The sequence below is a fragment of the Habropoda laboriosa genome, unplaced genomic scaffold (assembly GCF_001263275.1).
Source record: "Habropoda laboriosa isolate 0110345459 unplaced genomic scaffold, ASM126327v1 scaffold203, whole genome shotgun sequence".
Lineage (NCBI taxonomy): Eukaryota > Metazoa > Arthropoda > Insecta > Hymenoptera > Apidae > Habropoda > Habropoda laboriosa.
The window spans coordinates 91,018-116,009 of record NW_017100358.1 but is presented as its reverse complement, the minus strand read 5'-3'; the positions used below and the strand labels follow the sequence as shown (position 1 = coordinate 116,009).

Sequence of the window (24,992 nt, the reverse complement as noted above, 5' to 3'; positions counted from 1 at the left end):
ACACCGGTAACGAAGGCCACCGGAAGCCAGGGAATCTAATAAAGACACCGTGGCGCAGGACCACCACTCGAAAAGCCTAAATGAAATTTCCCGTCGGCCGTCGTTTCCTTTCCATGTCGCTTCCTTCCTGAACACGGTTGCATCTACTAACCAAAAGGCAGAGCTGTGTTTTCAGGCTTTATTAAGGTTTATTAGGGCATGGACTCTCCTCATCGTGTGTTACGTCCTCTCGCCTTCTCCATCCTGTTTCTTCCACTCTGTCATAAACGCGAGGGCGTAAACGTGGGTGTTTCTAGAATTATCAGTGGCTTCTTTCCAACTTCTTTCACGTTCCCTTTTGCTTCAACTTTTGCACCTTCAATTTTCCTTCCTTTTTCTTTCGCTATTTTTCTCTCCTTCGTTCTATCAGCGGTGGGTGTAGAGATAGAAAACTCTCGCGTGTTTCAACGAACAGAAATGGTAAATAAAAAACAAACGATTTCTTCCGCAAAATCTCAGATTCTCTTTCGTATCTCCGCGATTAACGCGTGAAATCTTCAGCACCGCGTCATTTCCATCGCGATTAACAGAGAAGGTAAAGGAAAAAAAAGAAGTAGGGAAATCAGTCACCTCTGGAGTGCAAACATCGCGGCGATAATTCTCTCTGGAAAATTGATTATTCAACGAAAACACTCGCGCCTCATCGGGTTTACACGGCACACACTCGCCCGTTTTTATACCACACGCACACACACCCTCTCTTTTGGTTACGTTAGCTCACCAGCGTGAAATTATTCCCATCAGCTGTTCCTCCCTCGTGGCTCTTTCACCGGCTAATACGTTTCGTCGTTTTTAATCCGCGTAATGGTATTAAAGGATGAATCGCGAAGGAGGCCACGGGGGCGGGTGGGTGTGCGGGTAAACATTAAACGTAACGTGATTTAGAGGATTGGACGAAATACCGAATAACCTGTTGAGAAAGTTATTGCAGCGTTACAACAAAATTCGAACGCGATCACGATGCACACACGTGCCACACCGGTGTGTCCTGGTCCCGGGTTCAGCGCGTTCCATTATTGCATAAAGCCCTCTACTCGTGTGTGTATACACGCAGCCAATATCCTTCCATAGCAGCCAGGAAACTCGATTTGTCTCGCCGGATTTCCACTGTTCCAAAAGAGCCCACCCCTGTGGTGTTATCGGTTCTATACTGGCTCCTCTTGCCGTTACATCCAGGGAAACAGCTTGTTATCGTTTGTAATAAGCTACGTTTCGCTGGTTTGCGTTTTATATTTGCCAATGGATTTGGTCATTTTTCGGTTACACAGAGGGTTGTTTCGCCGTTGGAAATTTGCGTCGCGAGAATTCACTTTAATTCAGAATTACTGAATCCATGTTTAACCCTTTCGTGAACTGTGGGGCGCGTAGTCTCGCTTGAGTAGTGAGTTAGGATGAATTCTGAGAGACACAGAGATGTTGAGAATTGTTTCGCCGTTGGAAATTTACGTCGCGAGAATTCACTTTAATTCAGAATTACTGAATCCATGTTTGACCCTTTCGTGAACTGTGGGACGCGTTGTCTCGCTTGAGTAGTGAGTTAGGATGAATTCTGAGAGACACAGAGAGGTTAAGAATTGTTTCAGAATTGGAAATTTACATCGTCAGAATTCACTTTAATTCAGAATTACCGAATTCATCTTCAACCCTTTCGCGACAAGTGCAACGCACATATTCCACTTGAGTACTGAGTGAAGATGAATCGCGAGTGTCACAGAGATGCAGAAATTTGCATCGTCAAAATTCACTTTTATTTAGAATTACCGAATTCATCTTCAACCCTTTCAAGTGCAACGCACATGTCCCACTTGAGTAATGATTTAAAATGAATTCTGAGTGTCACAGAGATGCAGAGAATAGTAATTTGCACCATGATAACTCACTTCGATTTAAAATCCGTAAATTCATTCTTAACCCTTTCGTCCCCAATGAAATCTACAATTATTAAATTCATCTTTAACCCTTCCACGACCAACAGAACGCATACACCTCGCTTAAGCATTTAAATAAAAATTCGTCTCAATTTGGTAACCGTCGCACGATCGGCAAATAAATAAAAGAAATGTTTCACCCACCAGAGGGTTAAACGCGTCAGGGTTGAATTAACGAGGCTTTCAAAGGATCTCCTTGCTCTTTGAGGTTCCGAATGTCCATGGATCCACGGATGAAAAATGTGGAAGGAATTTCGCGTGAAAATCTACGGGATCATTGAGATTAATGGCTACGGAATTGATTTTTCATATCGTTTATGACAGAACAGAATGCAGCAGCGTCGGTGTTAACGATGTTCACGCGTCATCGACTTCGTTGCGCATTTATTCGAGTGGCTGGCGGTCGGTGGACGCACTCCATATCTCTCCGCTTGATTGACAAACGATGTTCCGTTTCGGAATTTCGACTGTACACTCGATTCTCTTGGCTAATTTCGCGGAACTAGGCGGTGTAAAATTTTCTTCTTTCCCAAATTCCTCTGCTCGAACGCGTTCCAAATTGTGTATCGCTTCGAAGTGCGAAGGAAAATGTCTCTTTTCCACGCGAGCACCCGTCCTTTATAAACTTTCCAATTTCACTTCCCAACACTCGGACCAATTTTTGTCCGATTGAAAACACTTCCCCGCCTCCTCGAGTAGAAAGAAAGTGGTTTAACGTTTATTAGCTTAAAATAAACACGACAGGGGAGATCGACCACGCCCGCTAATTGAAACATCGCATCAGCTTCATTATTTCTCGAATTGAAACTTGCCGTTCTTTTCCCGAACGTTCACGTAAAACCGATCGATAAAGCAATTTCGGCGTGAAACAATCTATCCTATAACTCTATTCCCTTCGATAGTAATTGTAATTCTTTTTTCAGTCAGAATACCTCCGCGTAATTACACTTTCGTAAATATAATACCTGCGTTGTTTAGCCGGAAATCTGCATGAAAGAAGGAAGTAGAGGGGAGAATAAAAAACCGCTATATTGCGGGATAAAATAATGAAAGAGGTATTGTGGGTTTTGGTAATTAACGAGGGAGTCAATGCACTTCAACTTGAAAATATAAATATAATTAAAGGGGGGGAAAGGAGACAGGGTGTTCTGCGTAACGATGGCCATAATTTTTTCTGATAAAAATTAATCAGTGCTCGGTCGTCAACTAATTGCAAAAATACTATTTTTTGAGGTCTTTTTCACTGTTTTAAATGGCAGCGTATTGTGGGATCAGAGATATAAATAGATATTTATTAACAAAATATAAGAATAACTATGGTACATTGGACTTTGACACACGCTTCTTCGATTCACGCCTCTCGACTTTTCCAAACACACTGCATCTTCATCCCTCGCACGCCGTACTTTATAGCCAGGCCCTTCGCGGGCCTCTCGTTGGGCCTGGCTATCGTCGCTCGTCGCCTGCTTTCTCTGTCATCCTCACAATTACGGTACTACGGTATAATTCTTTTATACGGCCACTTCGCCATTTCGTCGGTCAGTTCTCTCTCGAAAGGTTCCTCTGGGACTGATATTCCCAAGGAGAAACGCTCAAATCACAATTTTCAAAAATTAAGCAGATCTCTCGTAACTTAAACCTAGCTCCCACTCTAAACACTCATTTTCTCTGCCATCAGCGCTGTTTTACACTCTCCATCAGCGAAATCCTCGAAACAAATTCGCCTGATTGCTCCTCAGTCCCTTTTCATTCTCCGCGACAACGCGAGAAGTGTACGATCCCTGGAAGCTGGGGCCGTTTAACGACAGGAGACACTTTCTCGGCGAATAACAGGGGAAGGTTGCAACGGTGTGTACAGAAATGGAGACGGAGGTGTAACAGGGTCAAAGGATTCAAATCCCACGGCGTCCTTTTGCCCCGCGTAGGGAACTGAGCGAACGGTTGGAAGAATGGTAAAAAAGATGGCGAACGAAGGAAAGCACTTAGGCAGAGCAGACGAGGAGAATTAATAGAGAAAGCGTTAAACGAAAGAGAGGAGTTAGCCAAGCTCGCGGGAGAGACTTGGTACGTGCGACGAGAGAAGTTGCACGATTTCCTATCTGAAAGAAATTCGTATCTGGATAGGATTGGAGAATGAAACAGACGATAACAGAGCTGAAGGGAATCGTTCGTTTTGTGGAAACCAATTTGGGAATCGCGGCTACCTTTTCCATCCTCCATTCGCTTTGTACCGTCGTCAGCGATACTTGTTCTCCCTTCTTCGCCGAGGATTTTAGACTAAATCGATTTAGTCTAAAGAAGATTTTCGGGTCTGTTTTGACCCGACGCTTTTTTATTTTTTCAGTAATTTTTATTATTGTCAAGTTTACGTTCTCTTAAAGTTCTGTTAAAAGTTTGTTCGTAACAAAAATTGGGTCTCTTTCGTCGTTGAGGATTTTAGACTAACAAGGGAACTTCGGTAACCCGAAATGTCCGATTTTTTTGAAACTTTGTGGGTTTGTAGGGGACCTCGAGAGAAGTATCGGGCAACTTTTTTCATCGGCCCAATTCCGGTTCTTCGGGGTGAAAACAGCCCTTGAACGAAGATAAGTTTACCCTATTTCCCGGTATATCTTCAAAACTATAAAAAAAATGTTTGTAATAAAAATTGAATGGCTTTTTATGCCTTATAAGACTGTGCTATTAAATTAATAAAAAATCTTCCACTACCGTGGTTGTGAAATCATATCGAGAAATATGTCTTTTCCCAAGTAAAACAGAAAAATAAAAAATAACATTGTTTTCTAACTTTCAAAAAATCCTCTCTGAAGAGCTTAATTAATTTATCAGTTATTTACCAAATATGGTGTTTGCAATTGTCACGTCCCTGTTCCCGGTAGGGAAAAATAATAGCGACTCAGGCTATTATTTTGCAGAGCCTTTGACGATCGGCAATCTTTCGGTTCACACGGTACGTATGCCACGCGTCTAACCGGGATCCGTGGTCTCTATGAACGTAACAGCGTGCAATACTCACGGGGTGGACTGGTTACGGTGTTACTGGCGATGGATTCCTTGTCGGGGGGTGGACTGGTTACGGTGTTGATAAAGAACCACTAAATGTATGTGTATATGTATATATATATTCTACGGCTATTACAATACTAACACTAACTTAAACTTATAGAACAAGATATAGGAAATGGTAATGCTAGAACGTAGGTGACTTAGGAAGGAGCGTGAAGCGCTCCGACTGAGAATGAACGAACAGCCCTAGTCCGAGGCTCTTTTTATATGGTCTGAGTGTAGGCGCGGGGCATCGTAGGGATGCTCGGACTGCGTATTGAGTTAGGCGGAAATTTGGGAGATAAGCTGTGATCGAATATTATGTGAGATAGCGGTGTTGTGACTGGTTTAGTGGATGTTTGGAACGTAGGTGACTTAGGAAGGAGCGTGAAGCGCTCCGACTGAGAATGAACGAACAGCCCTAGTTCGAGGCTCTTTTTATATGGTCTGAGTGTAGGCGCGGGGCATCGTGGGGATTCTCGGACTGTGTATTGAGTTAGGCGGAAATTTGGGAAATAAGCTGTGATCGAATATTATGTGAGATAGCGGTGTTGTGTCTGGTTTAGCGGATGTTTAGAAGATAGGAGGCATGGGAAACCTGTGATTGAATTTGGGAGGATGTTTATGCGAGAAGTGGCAGTCGAGTTTATATGTGATAATTATGGAATGTGTGAGGTGTCAGGTTTGGGAGGCTGTTTTGGGGAAGAAGGAGTTACATGTGAGGCTTATATCTAGAGTACCTTATTTAGACTTAATGATAGTTCAAATGTCGGGTCGCCCGACGTCACACAATGAATACTTAAACAGTCCAAGTGCGTCTCACTGGTCACGAAAGGGTTAACAAGCTCAGCTTTCGTATTTCTCCAACGTGCAAGATCACAGATTACCTTTCACTCTAATTTCCCAAAATTGCTCCATCTCCGACAAGAAAATTTGTCCAAAAATCTTCATAATCAAAGGGTTAAAAGATCCAACCTACGAGAAACTTACACAAAACGTCTCTCGCTATCACCGCCAATTCCCTAAAATTCGATTGGCACTCCGTGTTACACCGTTCAACAGTCGACAATTCGAACGGTCCATTTCGATATTCCTTTTGAGCTCAGCTCGCTCCTCTGAGTTTGGTGAATCCTTGGTGCGGTGCACGCGTGTCATCGGATCGAATCCGCCCCGGGGAGAGACTGGCTGGAGTCGTTAAAACGTGCACGCGCGGGCAAAGCCTTAGTCCAAATATTAGTCGAAATGGTATTGCTCCGGCTCTAAGTAGCATTTACATTCTCGTTATCCAAACAACGTTTCCAGCTGGGGCCCGTGTTTCGACGTTACCGGACGAGATAGGAATCCACGCTTGTGCACGCGCCGCGCGGTCTAGCAATCAAGATTCGCTGTCTCGATAACGTGGACAGCACAAGGGAATAGCTGTCGCTCTCTCTCCGCGTGTTTTTCCTTTTTTCCTCTCTGTGCACGCGCGTTTTACTGATATATGTGTGTATATATATGGAAAAAAAGGAAAAAAAAGACGGAAAGGGAGGGAAAAAAAAGAACGTCGAATGGCATTGTCAATCATGGCGCGCGTCACTCGGAATGCAAACCGACTGCTGCGCGCTCGAATAAAAACGTAAATACGGCCCAGGGTGTTCCGAGATGTTATTGCTAGTGGCATTGCTGGACATCGATGCGCGACGTTTGCTGATTTTATGGATAAACTCGATAGAGAAGTGTCCTCTTTGCGTCAGATAATTAAATTTCGATATTCGAGTCTGTGAAAATGCGGAGGGAGAAATGTGTACAGTAGGGGAGAGTAGTTTATAGGAATGTCGAATGTGGTGTGATGTTTTTTGGGAATCTGGAATTGATACTGTTCGATCTCGGTTTGTTTCGTTTTGGTGGGTTAGAGTGATTAAGGCATTGGTCGAAGCTTTCTTAATACTTGAAAATAATATTTGTAGTTTTTTTGCTAACTTATTAACAGTTGGAGTGCAAAAATTCTTTGTTTTAATATTTATTTAATATTGCGAATTTCTTTAGTATTGTCTATTTTAATATTTCTTTAATATTGCAAATTTCTTTAGTATTATTGTTTATTTTAATATTTTAATACTTCTGAAATGAAAGTATGAAGAGTTTGTATAAAAAAAATGTCTCCTCTCTTTTAATCAGCAATCGTAGACACAGGAAAGATTTTCCTTTTCTTACCACTTTATGAACCACAACAGGGTTATCTTGAAATCACCGATGAACAGTTCATTAACAATATTTTTATCAATACTATTTCACTAACACTGTATACAATTTACCCACACATACTATCACCACCACTGGCTCTTCATTAAAACACCAATTCCCTCGATACAAGTACGGTGACTCTTACTAATACTCGGACACCCTTTAGAACAGTATAACTTTTTTAAAATTGGACTTAACGACTTGAGTTTTTTTGAGAAGTTAGAAGGATTAGTATACTAGACGACGCGTATAAAATTTTTTGAAAAAATTGCAATTTGTGGAAATCGCGAAGAAAATTGTAAAGGTCACATTCGACAACTTTTTTTATCCGAGCCCGTAATGAGAATTAAAAGAATACGTTTTGTAGATTTATGCCAATTATACGCATGCTGAAAATTTGATCGAAATCGGTTGATGTTACTGCGAGCTACAAATCGTTAAAGACTGTGAAAATCGTACTACAGTAAATTCTCTACAAGAGTCAGGAAGTTTGGATTCTACAAGTGACAGTATAGCAGTCGGCCTACAATGTAGGGTCGATTCCACAAGTGTCGGTAAAATGTAGGGTCGATAGTAGTAGAAAAGCTGCTAAACAATTAGAATTAAATGTAACGATAGAAATTATTGCAATAATGCGTAATGCAATTGAAAAATTGAAAGAATCAAAAGAAAAAACGCGAATTCATATCTTTCTCGATTCTAGAATATAAGAAAATTTGAATAAAATACGCGACGAGAATTGGGGAGAAGCATAAGTTAAACGCGTAAAAATATTCAATAATAAACGAACTAGGGATGAAGCTATTATTTCAATACGCGATGCACTGACTCTAGTATTTACTAAAATTCAAAAATTCTCGTATAAATTCCGAAAATAGATTATTAATTACGGTAAACTACTGAGACGGTTTAATTAAGGGTGGGCATGGTGCTGCTTTAGTTTGAAATGATTTATAAACACATAATTAACAGAGGAAAAACCGTGAAACGGCAAAACGTCAACATTCTAATTGTTATAACATGTAAACAGAACTTTAAATTTAGTGTAAACAGAAAAAATATATAATACAATTTATTTCACGGTATTGCAACAAATAAACGTTGAATCAATATTTAATTCGTATAAAAACAATTATTTAACGTAATAATTTTACCTTCACTATGGCTATTTTTAATCTACGACCACAGGTCAACCTGATTTCTAATCCTTACGAACTTTAAATTCAGTCTAAACTGAGAAAATATATAATACAATTTATTTCACGGTATTGCAACAAACAAACGTTGAATAGATTCTTAATTCGTATAGAAACATTTATTTAAAATAATAATTTCACCTTCACTATGGCTATTTTAAATTTACGACCAAGGGTCAACCTGATTTTTAATCCTCCGAACTTGATTTCACAACGAGAAAGTAATAAGATCGTTGAAACGTACTTATTTGTCAAAGAAACTTGCAAAAATGTATAAATAATAATATGTAATGTTTTAACAAATTTTTGGAAGTATAAATTAATAATAAAATTGTGAAAATTAATAAATTATACGTTATTATAACATTAATAGAATTATGACTAAACCGAAGTTCGAAGTCGAGTATTTAAAGTCTGATATTACGTGCCTAGCGAGTGCCGGTAATTGTTAAAATTTGTTTAATAATTAGTAATAGAAATTCTAATTGATTCTAATGTATACAAGTGTTACAAGAAGGCTGAGTGTGTACAGGGTGGACATAGACTAGCTAGTAGCCCCCGACCACTCTATTCACATCTCAGAACCTTCAGGTCAAAATACGCCGCGAAGTGTCTAGGGCCCAGTATAAAGGGTAAATGATTTCGCGGGACATCGGCGGGTCCTTATATAACTGCGGTACCCCTACCCCAAAGTCATTAGCGAAGTCGTTGGTAAAATTGGGCGCGAAACCTTGTTTTCGCGGGAAACGGACTACAAACAATTAGAATGTTGACGTTTTGCCGTTTCACGGTTTTTCCTCTGTTAATTATGTGTTTATAAATCATTTCAAACTAAAGCAGCACCATGCCCACCCTTAATTAAACCGTCTCAGTAGTTTACCGTAATTAATAATCTATTTTCGGAATTTATACGAGAATTTTTGAATTTTAGTAAATACTAGAGTCAGTGCATCGCGTATTGAAATAATAGCTTCATCCCTAGTTCGTTTATTATTGAATATTTTTACGCGTTTAACTTATGCTTCTCCCCAATTCTCGTCGCGTATTTTATTCAAATTTTCTTATATTCTAGAATCGAAAAAGATATGAATTCGCGTTTTTTCTTTTGATTCTTTCAATTTTTCAATTGCATTACGCATTATTGCAATAATTTCTATCGTTACATTTGTATGTATTCAACGTTTGTTTGGCATAGTATCGTGAAATGAATTATATTCCACATTTTCTCTATTCACACTGAATTTAAAGATTATAACGATTAAAAATCAAGTTGACCTTTGGTCATTTATCAAAAATAATCATAATAAAGCTGAAATTATTGTGTTAAATAATTTCTTTAGTACGAATTAGGAATTTATTCAACGTTTGCTTGTTACAATACCATGAAATAAATTATATTATACCTTTTCTATATTTACGCTAAATTTATCGTTCTATTTACATGTTATAACAATTATAACTACACGTTATGCTGTGTCCGTTTGTTTTTTCTGTGCAGTTCAACCTAATTTACTTAAATTTACGTTGCGAGACAGTATAATATTTACAATTTTGGCTGAATTTTTGAAATTCAGAAAAACACAGGTAAACTTCCATTGCATTTAAACGATATTCTCCACCAAACTGGACAAAGTACATATTTCACATCGTTCGGCCTATAATTGTAATAAATCTGAAGATTCCTACATACATCTTTCGATGCCTGTCGCTTGTTTCTCCATCTACCGATTTCGATGAAATTTTCAGCAAGCGTATAATTGACATAAATCTACAAAACGTATGTTTTAAATTTTCGTTACAAGCTCAGGTAAAAAAGGTGTAAACAGTGACCTTTACAATTTTTCTCGTGATTCTCACAAATTGCAATATTTTTAAAAATTTTTATACACGTCATCTAGTATACTAATCCTTCTAACTTCACAAAAAACTCAAGTCGTTTGATACAATTTAAAAAAAAATTATACAGTTCTAAAGAGTGTCCGAATATTAGTAAGAGTCACTGTATGTACGAATAACGAGACAAATAATAAACGAAACACTTCCACCGCTACCTAATTAACAAACACAAATTACCCACACGAATAACCAAAAATTTCCCAAATAAAATATCGCACCGACTCTAACGTACCATTCACACTCTTCGTCGACCGAGCACAACTTCGCCACCAAAATAGTTTTTCAACCGTTTGTTGATAATCCGAAGGTAACCCACGAACATACACACACACTGCTCGAGCGATTCTTGAATCGTCGACCCCAAGCCAGTCAATCCAAACACGCGAAGTCGTTCGCGAGGTTCGCGAAGCCTCGTGAAACCTAGGAAATGTTCGTGTTCCCTAAGAGGGTAGTGGGGATATGAAACGGAAACGTGAGTATGTGTCGATAACTACGTGGGTTATTCTGTGTCCTTAGCGGCGCAAGGAACGAGGTAGAATCGCGGTCGAGAGCGTCCACGTGGTTGAAACGGCGAGCCTCGGGAGCAACGCCGGCGGCGTCGGCGGTGTCGGCAGCGACGTGGCAGGCAGCGAGGCAGGAACAGGCGGAGGAGGCGGCGGGGGTGGCATACCACCTGGGCTACCCTTCCAGGTGGGATATCGGGAAGCCGGCCAAGAGTACACGCTCTACCTTCTCGCAGCCCGCGAACAGGACCGCACCGAGTGGATTCGTGCCATCCGAGCTGGTGAGTTCTTTTTCTTCGTTCTTTCAATTATCCCATTTTTTCCTTCTGTGTATGTATGTGTCTGTGTTTTCTTTTTGTCGCGTTTCTCCTTGATGTGATTTTCTTTGCGTGTAACACGTGTATTAAAGGTATTGTCATTGTCCAGTCGCGCAGCCCACCGGCCAGTAACACATCATAAATTAATAAACAATCCTTTCCAGCCGTCTTCCTAGCCCCTAACAAATTCCTTCCCTACCATAAAGCAGTTCAAGACGTATCCTGGTCATGTTTCCTATCCCTTTCCCCTTTCCGGGTTTTCCCCAAATTATTTCAGCTTTTACACACCACCTTCATCCTCACGTTCTCCTTCCACTAGTTTCCTAACATCTAATCGCACCTCCGCATTTTTCGAGTCCTTCTTTTCCACCACCTTCAACGTCCAACCAATCGCAACATACACCGACCTAATATATACCCACGCACCACCACAAATAAACGAGTTCAAAAATATCCTTACGGAGAGAAACCTCTTATTCATCATCACCACACCAACTACTAGAATTTCGCCCTTCCGGGACTAACACATCGGGAGCGCAACGATACTAACCTGAAACCAGTCTCGTTCACGAGTCGTACAGCCATTAATATTATTATTATTTGGACGCATTCCGAATTTCACAAGGAAAATTACAGAAATCGTTTACATTTGTTGTTCTTCTGTCCTTTAACTATCTCCTTCTTTTCCTCCTGTGTGCCTGTGTATCTGTGTTGTTTCTTTTTCGTCGCGTTTCTCCTTGATGTGATTCTCTTTGCTTCGGTATTACACATCCCTGTTTCACGTGTATTTAAATTTAAATACACGTCTATGAAACGTAGTATCATTATTAACACTAGGTTTACGGGACGCGTTATTTCAAGGAAAATTACAGAAATTGTTTACATTCCCTATTCTTCTGTCCTTCAGTTATCTTCTTCTTTTCCTCCTGTGTATCTGTGTTGTTGTTGTCCCTTTGCTTCGGTATTAGAGATCCCTGTTTCACGTGTATTAAACGTATCCGTACCTGAATCTGCGTACCTTGGTACACGAATATGTTAGAAAAGCCCAAAAAGCGAAGGCTTGAGTGGGCCATGTGCAGTCTTCTGCTGCGTTTCCCCCTCCTAGGGATAGTTCTGCCTCAAGGCTAAGAAAGGCCATATTGTCAAGGGGGTCCTCTTGACTAGGTTTTTCAGGAAAGATAGAATTGTATCAGCACTCGTACAGTATAGTTCGAAATACAAGCATTCACTCTGTTTAACCGCCCACGTTTATATCTTATTCAACCGCTCACCACCGTTATCCTGACTGATTTTCTCTTACAAATACCTATTTTGCGTGTACTTCGATTCGTGCGATTTTTAACCCCTTGGCCTACCCGCTATCTCCCGAGCAAGAAGGTCGGTCGCGCGTCGAGCCATTGAGCTGTTTATCCGTGTGCTCGAACTTGCGCAAAGGATTACACGTAACTGAAGTAAGAGAATATCGAGAACAGTTGAACCACGAGTCTGACTCGTTTTCTTTTCCTTTGTCCCGAATGACGTACCAGGAGCCAGGCTCGTCTGATCGAGAACAGTTGAACCACGAGTCTGACTCGTTTTCTTTTCCTTTGTCCCGAATGACGTACCAAGAGCCAGGCTCGTCTGGTTTACGTTTGGTCCGAACGAAGTACCACGAGTCAGGCTCGTGCTTATTGTTTATGGCTCAAATTCCTTACCACGAGTCCCACTCGTGGTTGTAGGCCAAGGGGTTTACGCGGATGTCGAAGAAATCTGAAGGACTGCGAAATCAAGAGTATCTTAATGTATTTACTATTTAGTATAATATAGAACATACGCAAAATACACCTAATTTCTATTGGATATTCGTGAATATTTCTGAACGATTTTTCTTTCTTTACGGAATTTTTTTTCTTCAATTTGTTTCGTTGCCCTTATAAGACGCGGTCACTCGCGTCTGTTTTCATTGGTCTCGCGGCTGAAGTGTTTGAAGAGAATTGCGTTTATCCTCCGAGTAAGAGTTTTGTAAGTATGTGTTAGGTCGTCCCGTGAGTTTGTGTCGAATTTTATGATTTAAATCAGTAGGTGTTTCCAAGGAACCTTTGAATTTCATTTTAATTTGCTTTAATAAGACTTTGAATTAATAAGAATTGAATTTCATTCAATTATTGTTCACTTTCGGCACGAACTTACAGAATTACCTAATAATTAGCTGATTATACTCAAGATTCGACTGTGCTGCTGCGTGGAGACTTTCTTCTTTATTGCGTTAACGTTCTTTTTATTTTAACTGTATAATCACATTTTGTGTAATTTCTTTTTTACAATAGATTTCAGATAAATTGTGTTTCACTTGTCACGTGCACACTCTCGTTTATAAGACCCGAGACACTTTGTACATTTAGATTAACGATAAATTCATGTTACACTTGTATTACAAAGGAAAGTTGCAATAAGCATTATGCTAACTTATAGATGGAAGAGTATGCGCAGGGTGTCTCACTGATAACAAACCCCCAAATTATTTTTCCAATTATTCTATGAAAAATTCGAAAAAACGATCGAGAAGATTACGCGGCTTCAAGACGTGCATCCCGGAGTTCAACGACCTATAGCATTCATCGGTGAAACAGCCGTCGATGTTCAAGTTAACATTCAGAATACTTTTGAGGTGGGTGAGGAACGCCGTTGCACTGTTTTCACCTGAATTAATTAAGATGTAAGTGCGATGGTCGGCGTACAATTCGCCCGGAAAATACAATCGTTTCATTCGTTAATTGTCCCTGCGACAGCGGTTCGGTGGGCAGAAGAAAAACTGAATCGGGGTGTAGGTGTGCTGGGTTTTCATATTGGTAGGACAGAAAGACAGGAGTAGAGATAGATAAGGATAGAGAAAATTTCTCGAAGGCAAGTCTTAACCCGGGGAGAGACTGTCGGATTAGTGGGTTAAATAAATGGTGTCCACTGTGAATTCTCTTAAACGTATTTTATTTTCTTCGGCGCGGAAGGACGTGTTAACGCTTAGAAAATCGCAGTCGAAGTCAAAGTGAAAAACCCGTCTAGTGTGACGGCCGTTTTTTAAGCCTTTTTTGCCAATTTATTACGGAAGTACGGTAACAGTTATTAACATGAGCTTTATTCCTATGTATTTACCTATCCTTGAAGAATCATTGCAAATTTCTTTTGTTGAAAAATAATTAACCCTTTGCAATCGAGTGGCGACTGAGAGGCGACATTAGATAATCGTCGCTTGGTAAATAATTGATCAAGCCAGAGATCAGATCTATGGGATCTCTATAAATTTGATTGCCATAGTGAAATAGAGAATACGTTGAATATTTAAATAAAATAGTATAGTTTGTTTCTGCGTTAATTTTAGAAAATTTCAAAGATCCGATTTGCAAACTTTCCTATAGAAAAGGGTTAAATATGGCTGCTGTGGAACACGTCAATAGGTAAGGGTAAGAATAACTATGTTTTATCCAATTCCGGACGAGCCCCCAAAATAAGACTCTCTATTTCGCCTGAGGGTTTTCCGCACCATCCTCGAATTGGAGTTTTTCAACACCAATTTTGTCTGTAGTGGAGTCCCTCCCAAAAGAGGACTCGACACCACATTCTTCTCCAACGCTGTGACTCCCGGTGGTGTGGGAGACTCAACCATACCGTGATTCCAGAGAGTTTTATTTTGGGGGCTCGTCCGGGATTGGATGAAACATAGTTATTCTTATATGTTGTTAATAAATATCTATTTATATTTCTGATACCGCATAATTTTGGGGGCTCGTCCGGGATTTTTCCCGTTGGGCCTGGCTATCGTCGCTCGTCGCCCACTTTCTCTCTCTTCCCAAATTACGATACTACATTATAAACAAGCCAACCCTGTATACATAACGTACATTTAATTCTCCAAACGACATTCAGAATTGAACAGAAAAATCCGCGAATTAAACCGCGTTGATGTTTCACGTTAAAAACGGACACAAACATTTCTCCAAGTAATTAAAATCTCTTTACCGACTGGCACCCGTTGGAAATTCGTCGATTGTTCCTGTTGTGAACGAGGAATGTATATACCTCGAGGAATACTTATCACGGCGTGGCAGTCACTTTTCACCGCAGCTTGTTCTCTCCCGCGATAAAGTTTTCGGTAAACGGAAACGCCGCCGTCGCTCGATATTTCAGACTGAAGTTGGCGGGCGTTCGCGCTTCTGCCAGGCTTACCAATTATCGAGCTCATTACCGTCGGTGACACAGAAATTCTCCGATATATACTTTATTCGCCTACCGTTACTATCCGCCAACTCTGTTTTCTTCGCACTCTTTTCCCAGCCACCGAGGTACTTCAATTATCACCGGTGTATCTTAATCGGCCTGGCCACTGCAATTAGCCGTGCTCGTTACACCGTCTTCCTCTACACGTGTCACGGATTCGGCTGGATATACGTACCGGGTGTTTCAAAAGTGTGGAGACAGGAATCGTGCAGGCTGAGTCGATTCGTTCAAAATATTTCGCTAGATTTATCGCAGGAGGTGATTTAACGTAGTTCACTTTACTCGGGATGTTTCTGAGCGGTTTATTTCGAAAATAGGTTTATTCCAAAAGCTGCTCGTTCCTGTTTTACATATACGGTGACTCCCGCCAATATTCGGGCAATATTTAGAGTAATATAACTTTTTTAAAATTGGACCTAACGGCTTGAGCTTTTTTGAGAGGGAAGTATTAGTGCAGAAATTTGGAAAAATTGCAGTTTGTGGGAATCTCGAGGAAAATTGCAAGGGTCGCTGTTTGCAATTTTTTTTTATCTAAGCAGTTATAGGCCGAAGAGGCCATGCCTTAACCCCTTAATGTACAACAACGTGTCAGACTCGTGGCAAAAATTAAGGCTGAGATGTGAGAAAAATAGTTATATTACTAAGAAAAATTCATTGTAAACCTGATTTTCGTTTGAATTCGTACGACTGAAGATTACTAAACGTAATTAATCTGTAACAGATTAGCTGTTGTTACCCGATTCAGAAAATGGCTGACGCTTAGATGCACAGTCAGAAAAGAAATCATAGGTTAAGGGGTTAAACCGTCCCAAATGCCTAGATTATTAACACTAACCGTACCACGCCCCGGTCAAATGACCGGTTTTAAAATTTCAATTTAGAACCATGCACCTGTTTTTCCCCTGTATTTTCTTCAAAATAAAAATATGTGATTTTTCTCTTTTTATTATTATCTAAAGGCTGTTTCCTATATTAAATTGACAATCACCTGCATTCCTTTCGGAAGAAATATGATTATTCCGTAAACCGGTCATTTGCCCGGATAAGTGTCGGTACGGTTAGTGTTAAATATCAAATATAATAGTGTGCGAAGCCAAATATTATATATAAATAGTGTGTGAAGTTAAAGAATGTGTCGTGTACTCGCGTCGGTTTGAGTTATGTTTCAAACTTGGATCACGAGAGAAAAATCGGACTGTTTTCTAACGAGGTCTGAAGCGATCCCGGAATACCCTTTCTCCAACGTTATAATATAAACGACTTGATTATGCGTTCAGCGCTCGGACTGACTCAATACTTGGTTGTTTAACGTTCAGAATGATACTGATTCGAAATTCAGAGGAAGTCACGCATCTCAGCTACTGAGGGCGGAGTTTAATTTTGGAAGTGAAAAATGGGAGAAATAAGAACATTAAGTATTGGTCGTAGGGTGTGGTGGTGGGAAGTGGTGGTAGAAGGATGAGGTGTCGTGGTTTTGGGGAATTCCGAAAAAAGGAGATAGGACATGAGAGAAGGAAGACACTAGTTCAGTAATTGGAAAATCGGGACAATGGTTAATAAACTGAGTTCTGGTGGTGAAATTACCGAGGGTACGCGCTTAATAACGGCCCCGGCTAATCCTATGGGTCGCGGATTCTTCAGGCCCGTCTTACAATTTCCTTAAGCTATAAAAATAAAAGGAGAAAGGCTCGATGCGAAAATAGACAAAAAAAAATGTTCGGTACGGAACAGAATGTGTCAATTATCAGTGTCATCGTGAGACTCGACAATGCTTAATTGAGAAATTGTGGACGTTGAAAGGATGAATACTCGTCATCCGGTGTCTATGGTAACCTTATGTCGCCATAGACAATTAAAATCCCGAGAAATTTATGTGAAAAGGGATTGAAATTAATTTACTGCATCTCTTCTACCAACTGTGTATCTACGTATTTCAACCACTCGCAATTCTCCTGACATTCGTCAACACCTTTTTTGTCCCTCCACGAGCCTGTACAGTACGAGCCTGTGCTTTTGAACCTGCCGGTACATATATTTAAGGTAGGAAAAAACTGGAAATTGAAGTCGTAAGAGTTTTCTTTACGCTCGTTGTCCCGCGATAATAAGCGTGTGACCCAGATACGGTGGACCGTCGGTTTTTCTTAATAGGTCTCGCCGGGGCGGAGGATCGTCGTTAAGCATTGTAATTCATTTCGAGCCGTAAATCTGAAGCAGTTTCGTTCAGTCCCGGGGCTTATGCTCGTTTCGAGGCCACTGTTCTTTAAGCCAGCGTTCATTAAAGGCTCCGTTAAATTGCTTCTCTCTCCCTCTCGTTCTCTCTACGTGCGCGAGCGCCAGAAAAAGATACAAACCGACAAGGAAAAAAAAATTTCGTCGCTACTTATTCTTCTTCTTCGTTTTCTTTCTCTCGCGCCTTTCAATTTCCCTCCTTTTTAACCATCGACACTTTGCGCCACGTTTCACCTTCTGGTAATTATTGTTTCCATTCAATTTCCTATGGTTGAACGACACAAAGGTTTCGTTTAAATCGCCCAGTGGCCATTTCGTTCCCCTTTCAGTCCAATAAATTCGCAAAGGTTCGACGTTTATTTCCTCGGCTGTACTTCTTTTAATTTTACCGATGCTGTCTTAGAGTTGACAGAGGAAGCAAGTCAATTTCTTCGCGGTCACGCGAACCCGTAGTTAGAGGTCGTGGTGGCGCTAGTTGTCACAGTTATAACGTGAAACCAGATGGAAATTCACGAAATTAACTTGGAGTTGTCAGTTTTGTTATGAGATGTGTCGATAGACTTGGCGTGAATAACGTGTCATTATCCTCGCGCAGATTCATCGGGAAATCTCGTCCGTTGATATTGTCGATAACTCGTCGCACGATGTGAAATGGTGAAAACACGATTACCACGCGTGCATATCGAATTACGTCAGGAATAAGTAACGAACAACGTTGGTAATTTATTAACAGAGTGTGTCGAACCGGGATTATTGAGCTGGAATGGTGTTTCGTGTAAAAATCAGTTTTCACAGGTGAAGGTGATGGTTTGTCTCGCGTTTAACCCAGTTCAAAGCCAGGCTGTTCGGTCGACGAATATTTAATATTGTGTCCCCGGCGCTTCTTTCGAGTGGCGCGCATCCTCGCGTCGCGGAACGCGAAAGTCGGTCGTTCCGCGTGTCCCTGAGCACCGCGGAATAAATTGTCCGCAGGTATGACGCGGCCCGCGACAGCTAACCGGCGATAAAATAAAGAGAGTCATGAATAATAAACGTCCTAACTGGTCATCTCGCGTAGTGTCGGGCTTGGTAAAAATTGCTAGAGATATCCGGTCAAGTGGGAGACGAAAATTGATCGAACGATATTTGCAGAAAATTCGAATTTTTTGCTAATTTCGTTCGTCTTCTTGTCTTGTAAGTATAGATCGTAACCCTTTGATGTGTAATATCGAATCTCATTCGTGATATACTTACACTGCTGTTCACAAGTATTAGGACACCTGTTATATTCGTACAGAAAGTATTATACGATGCAAATTACATTTTTTGGATAAAATTTTTGGGATCTTAATAATTTTTTGATTACTATTATTATCGGGGACACAATTACTATTTTTCTTAGATGATTTAAATTGCATTTTGTCGTCAAAGTTAGTATCATACACTACCGGCCAAAAGTTTGGAATCATCTCCCACTTTTCATCAATATTAAATCTGCTGATTTGAAGTTTATCTCAATTCTACTTTTATCAATTTATCTCATATCAATTGATTCGAATGATAAAAAATTCTCAAAGTCGCTGACTTTTTTCTGTAAATTTTTCTGTAAATTGCAATGCTCGGTGATTCGAAACTTTTGGCCGGTAGTGTATGTCAGACTGAGCAATTTTTTAGTTACTGTTTAAGTTCTTAATTATTATTATTATCGGAGACACAGTTACTATCTTTACTATCTGATTTAAATTGATTTTTTTCGTCAAAGTTAGTATCACATATCCGACTGAATAATTTTTTAGGATCTTAATAATTTTTTAATTACTATTTAGGTTTGCTTCATGTTCAGTAAGTGTCTTGATACTTACAAACGGAAGTTCATTTGTAACGGAACAACTGTTATCTGCAGTATTTTATCGTAGCAAACGTTCCATTAAAAATTGCACTAATAAATTGATATCGAATTGATCTCACAAAAAATTTATTACTATCGCCTTTCATAAGATACCAAAAACACGAACAATGTATTAACTACCTATCTATGAAAAAACTTTTGCAAAAATTTTTCAGTGGAAACAAATCGAGTCTCTCCCTCTTTAGCTGAGTTTGACCCACGTTCGATTCTCTCCCTTCTTACTCGCAGAAAGAGAGAGAGAGAAAGAATCGAACGTGGGTCAAAATATTTCTCGCTGCTCCATCGAGCTATGAAGTTTCATCAAAATCCACGCGTAACACTTCCATACGCTTCCCTTTGTGAGCTGTGCAGAGTTTTAGGTAGCCAGCCGCTCCCCTATTTTCGATGCCATCACACTGGAACGCTCAAACGAATTGGATGCGCTGATCTACGTAGCACAAAGCTCTATCGTGTAACCTCGGACAAAATAACAAAAACCAATGATAATAACATCTAGGACCAATACGCGCGACACACCCACACTATTTTCCATTCGCGTGAAGCGAAATCTATTTAGAAAATTGTTCAACCTCCGTCAAATAAAACGGTTACATCGTAATTAAAGTGGAATACGCGTGGTACGATACGTGTAATACGGTTTTTACTCGGATCCCGTTGGATCAGATCTTTGGAAAAGTACTTTTGTCGGTTCAATTTTTAGTTTTTATCGTATGTGTCGAGTTTCTTCGTGGGTATTTTTCCGGTGTATGACTGCTAAATGAAAAGTTCCTATTTTTCAGAGGATGTAAATGCAACTTTCAGGTGTTTTCTGCGATTTTTGGAAAGTAAAAATGTGAAATAGAGGAGTTAGACGGCAATCGATGTTTTAGCGTGTAACTCCTCCATTTTGCACCATTTTTCCTTCGCAAAAATGTGAGGATGAAGCTGAAGGCTGCATTTACATCTTCCGAAAAAATTGAAACTTTCCATTCACTAGTTACACACGAAAAAAATTTCCAAACTTTACCTATACCTAGACGCCTCAAGGTGGTGTGCCTCCTCAAAAGAATAACGAATAACTCCCCCAATTTGCAACATTTTTACTTTATAAAAATTGCAGAATAAAGCAGAAAGCTGCATTTACATCCTCCGAAAAAATGGAAATTTTCCATTCACTAGTTACACACGAAAAAAATTCCCAAACTTCCCGAAATACTTAGACCCTCTTAAAAGAAGACACGAAGAAGAGTCCATAGAAGAAGAGTCACTCAAGAATAGCTTAGACGAACGATCGTGTCGCAAAGCCAAAACCTTAACAGTTTGCAGGAAGAAAAAAAAAACGAATATAATAGGAGGATATTGAAGAAGTTTTCTGGCTATCAGTTGTTTGCTAGTTGGAAGTTTTAACTCGCAAAGTAACGTTACACGCGATGACGTAAGAAATTACACTAGTTGTACGGGTTGAAGGAAAGTTTCCGGTAAAATTACACTACAAAGCCGCCAAGTTCCTGGCGAGTTCTCAGCTTTTGTCCATGATACACACCGCCTCCAATCCCTATTCATCAACTTCGAAGACACGCTGTGTCCGTAGTCGCGATTCATCTCTCCTCGCCGTTTACAATTTTCAGCTATCGTTCCAACCGATAAATGTTCGACTTATAACCAAGAATACGACGAATCTGAGTCTTCAGGTTGCCGGAATTAGTAAAAACTGTCCTCTTAACGTGGACTCCCCGAGGAAATCAGATCTCGCAAAGAAGATATTCTCTCTTTGGACAATGAGAGCACATGTAAGATACTTGCTTAAGCTTCTGTGGCGGATAAGAAGCAAAATGGGGAATCTAAAGAAGAAGAATCATTCAAGATTTTCTTTCTCAGTAAATTTTCACTCGAAATTCAACTCCCTTAAAACTATTTTTTCCGGTTAATCGAGTGTCTGTTAGCTTCTAAAGCCGCGATTTCCTCTCGTTAGAGGCAATTCGTACAGCTTTACCACTGAACCGTCTCGATCGTTTGACCCTTTGCACTTTCTTTCCAATAACTTCGCGTTATTTTAAGTGTTTCGGTTAAAACGTACTTCGAAGGACGATTGGTTGATAGGAGGCAACGTAAACAATTGCTTCATTACATATGCGTAGTATCGGGGCCTCTGTACTCATATAGGAAACCTCGAAGGAAGAATAGAGAGGCGGTAGTTGGCGTAGTGCGCAATGCCTCAGCTTGCTAAGCGAAGGGTCCCGGTTGGGCCCTCCAAACTTTTCCGTCGGTTCCTACACATATGTGACATTTTTCTGTAACAATTGGACTTTTATTTGTTACAAAAAAGGGTTATATACAGTAAATTTTCTACAAGAGTCAGTAAGTTTGGATTCTACAAGTGACAGTATAGATGGTCAACATTTACTTATTAACACGTTCACTGTCGCGCCAGATTTACAGGTTGCTGTCAGGCGGCCACAAGAAAATACATTTTAAGCATAGGATTATAGTATTATGCTTTATAATTTTTTTTTCAATTGAAAATAATGTCTAGCTAGCTATGACGTTCAAAATTTTTAGTTGACAACATTTATTTTATTTTAATTATTCTAAACATTTTACGCACTCCAGTCACTGACGACCACCATGGCCACATCGAGGAAAGAATTTAATGTTAAAACTTATTGAGTAATTAATTTAATTTCATAATATATCGCTTTAACGAGCCACCGTTTGGTTGCCAATTGTTTATCACATAGAGTCGGCCTACCTCCACGTAAAAAAAAAAAATGAAGGGCCGATTCCACAAGGGTCAGTAAAATGTAGGGTCGATTCCACAAGTGTCAGTAAAATGTAGGGTCGATTCCACAAGTGTCAGTAAAATGTAGGGTCGATTCCACAAGTGTCAGTAAAATGTAGGGTTGATTCCACAAGTGTCAGTAAAATGTAGGGTTGATTCCACAAGTGTCAGTAAAATGTAGGGTCGATTCGACAAGTGTCAGTAAAATGTAGGGTCGATTCGACAAGTGTCAGTAAAATGTAGGGTCGATTCCACAAGTGTCAGTAATGTGTAGGGTCGATAGCAGCAGAAAAGCTGCTAAACAATTAGAATTAAATGTAACGATAGAAATTATTGCAATAATGCAAAGATGCAATTGAAAAATCGCAGAAAAGTCTGATATAAATGTTTGAAAAGTAAAATATATAAGATGAGATACAGTATCTTACCACGTAATGTAACTTTTTATTGTGTAACATATTAAAAACACTGTTTGGGAAAAATTTGTCACAGAATTGCATTTCTTATTTAATCTTCCTTTACTGCTACTTCTTGTGAAATTTTATGTCAGAAAATTGAAGAAATTCTTCTTTGTGTTTCGTAGGCAATTGATTGCTAATTTGCTATTGACAGATCGATGTTAAAATTTGATGTTAAATGGAACTTTCATATCTACCATAGAATCTGAATAATTTTTCAAGGTATTTTATTAAGAAACGCGCACATAGTGTTCAATTTTCTATCTTAGAATTAACTTACTTTATTTTACGAACTACTTAAAGTTCAAACTTTCAACTGTGTGTGAGAATGAGAGTGTCGACGGGTACGCGTAGTTCTTAGCTTGGTATCCTTTTTCAAAAGTGAGAATTTTCTTTGGAAAAGGATACCAATTACCAGGTCCCACCACGAGGAGGTGACTACGCAAGGGACCCGACAAAAACACATGCCCTACTGGCAGCTCTCTATCTTCAGAGATGCGCGATTCTCATTCGTAGCAAAGGAGATAAGACACTTTATCAAAAATTCGTGTTCTTAACATAAATTTTTAAGGAGTGTCTTATATTTTATTTGAAATTGCAACGCTAATCATTTTGTCATAGTTAATTTAAAGATTGGAAAAATTCAATGCTCTCCTTTGATAGGGTTTTAAAAAATTATAAATCGCGGTCAGATTGAATTCAGAGCGCAACGAGAAATTCGCTATCATTCTAAAGAACCAGCGAGCATACACGACGAATTTACTCGCGAGTATCGCGCGCTACTCGCGAGTGATTAAGTCGCGAATAAACTCGCAGGAACTGAGTGATCGAGAATTTAATGTTCTATGTTTCGAATCGACGATAGTAAAATGTAGAAAGCATTTTTAGTAATTAGCTACGAATGAGAAACGCGTATCACTGTAAGAGAGCGCGCACATTGTACTCGATACAATTTTTCTATCTTATAGTTACTTATTTTATTTTATGGACTACTTAAAAGTAAAACGCACGCATCCCACGACGTCCATCGGCGGATGAATAGAATTATTTTTTATTTTCTTAGGCTAATTTATTTTACCTTATCAACTACAATCCTTAAAATTAAAACTCACACACACGGTTCTTAACTTAGAACTTCGCTTACTTGCTAGTTTCATTTTGGAAAAGGAGAATTTTGAAGAAATGACGCGAATTGCCTAAGATTCACCACTAACAAGATTCGTCTTTACGTCAAGAATCCTATTGATTTACTTGGATATTCCATAATTTCTTACTGAATTTGTATTCGATAAAGGACGTCGAGGATTGGTATAGTTCCTGATTTTCTAATTGAACTAAAATTCGAAATAGTTCGTGGAAACTGTAGAAGCTTTATTATAAATTGGAATAGATCGATGATGGGCTATTGTGGAATAATAATTAGCAGTGACAATTGTTTTACACAGTTACCTACGGGTTACCACAGAATGTTCATTAAGCAAATCTCTCGCATCAATTATATATTTTCGTTTTGTAATTTCGATAAATTCTGATATATCGTCGATACTTTGAGAAAAGTATTGTTCTAGCTAAAGGAATACTTGTAACTTCTGAAAATTAGTAAAAATTAAGAAATTAGAAATTTTGTAACTTCTGAAAATCAGTAAATTGGGTTATTCATTGCAAATAAATAAATTACGAGTGTATATTCTGGAAGAAAGTGGTAAAATTTCTGAACTGGAAATAATACATAATGAATATAAAAAGAAAAGAAAAAGGAAATATGCGACTCACCATTCACAGAACTCACAGCTGACCACTGCAACATGGACTTGGTTGCATCTCATCTTCCTCTCAGATCCATGGAGTCTGAAATTCCCTCAGTGAACCATTTGCATCCTCTAAGCCTTGAATTTTAGTTCCATCAGCTAGATTTGAGTCCTCCAAGCCTCGAAATTTGGTTCCACCAATGGTCCAATGCCAGATTGAGTGACTCAAAGTCAGATTTAAAGATCCACAGCCAGATTGAGAGATCCACAGCCAGATTGAGAGATCCACAGCCAGATTGAGAGATCCACAGCCAGATTGAGAGATCCGCAGCCAGATTTAAAAACCCAAATCCAGATTGAGAGATCCACAGCCAGATTGAGAGATCCACAGCCAGATTGAGAGATCCACAGCCAGATTTAAAGACCCAAATCCAGATTGAGAGATCCACAGCCAGATTTAAAGACCCAAATCCAGATTGAGAGATCCACAGCCAGATTTAAAGACCCAAA

The 24,992-nt window shown here is 39.5% G+C and overlaps 1 protein-coding gene across 1 annotated transcript in view; it reads left to right on the top strand.

Annotated features, from left to right (window-relative positions):
• LOC108574657 (tyrosine-protein kinase Btk29A-like) overlaps nt 1-24,992 on the top strand; it is a gene marked incomplete at its 3' end in the record, with an annotated part of 52,343 nt that overhangs the window by 10,248 nt on the left and 17,103 nt on the right. Inside the window, exon 2 of the mRNA XM_017937280.1 lies at nt 10,847-11,114. Coding sequence (XP_017792769.1) covers nt 10,847-11,114 — 268 coding nt within the window. The remainder of the gene's footprint in view (nt 1-10,846; nt 11,115-24,992) is intronic.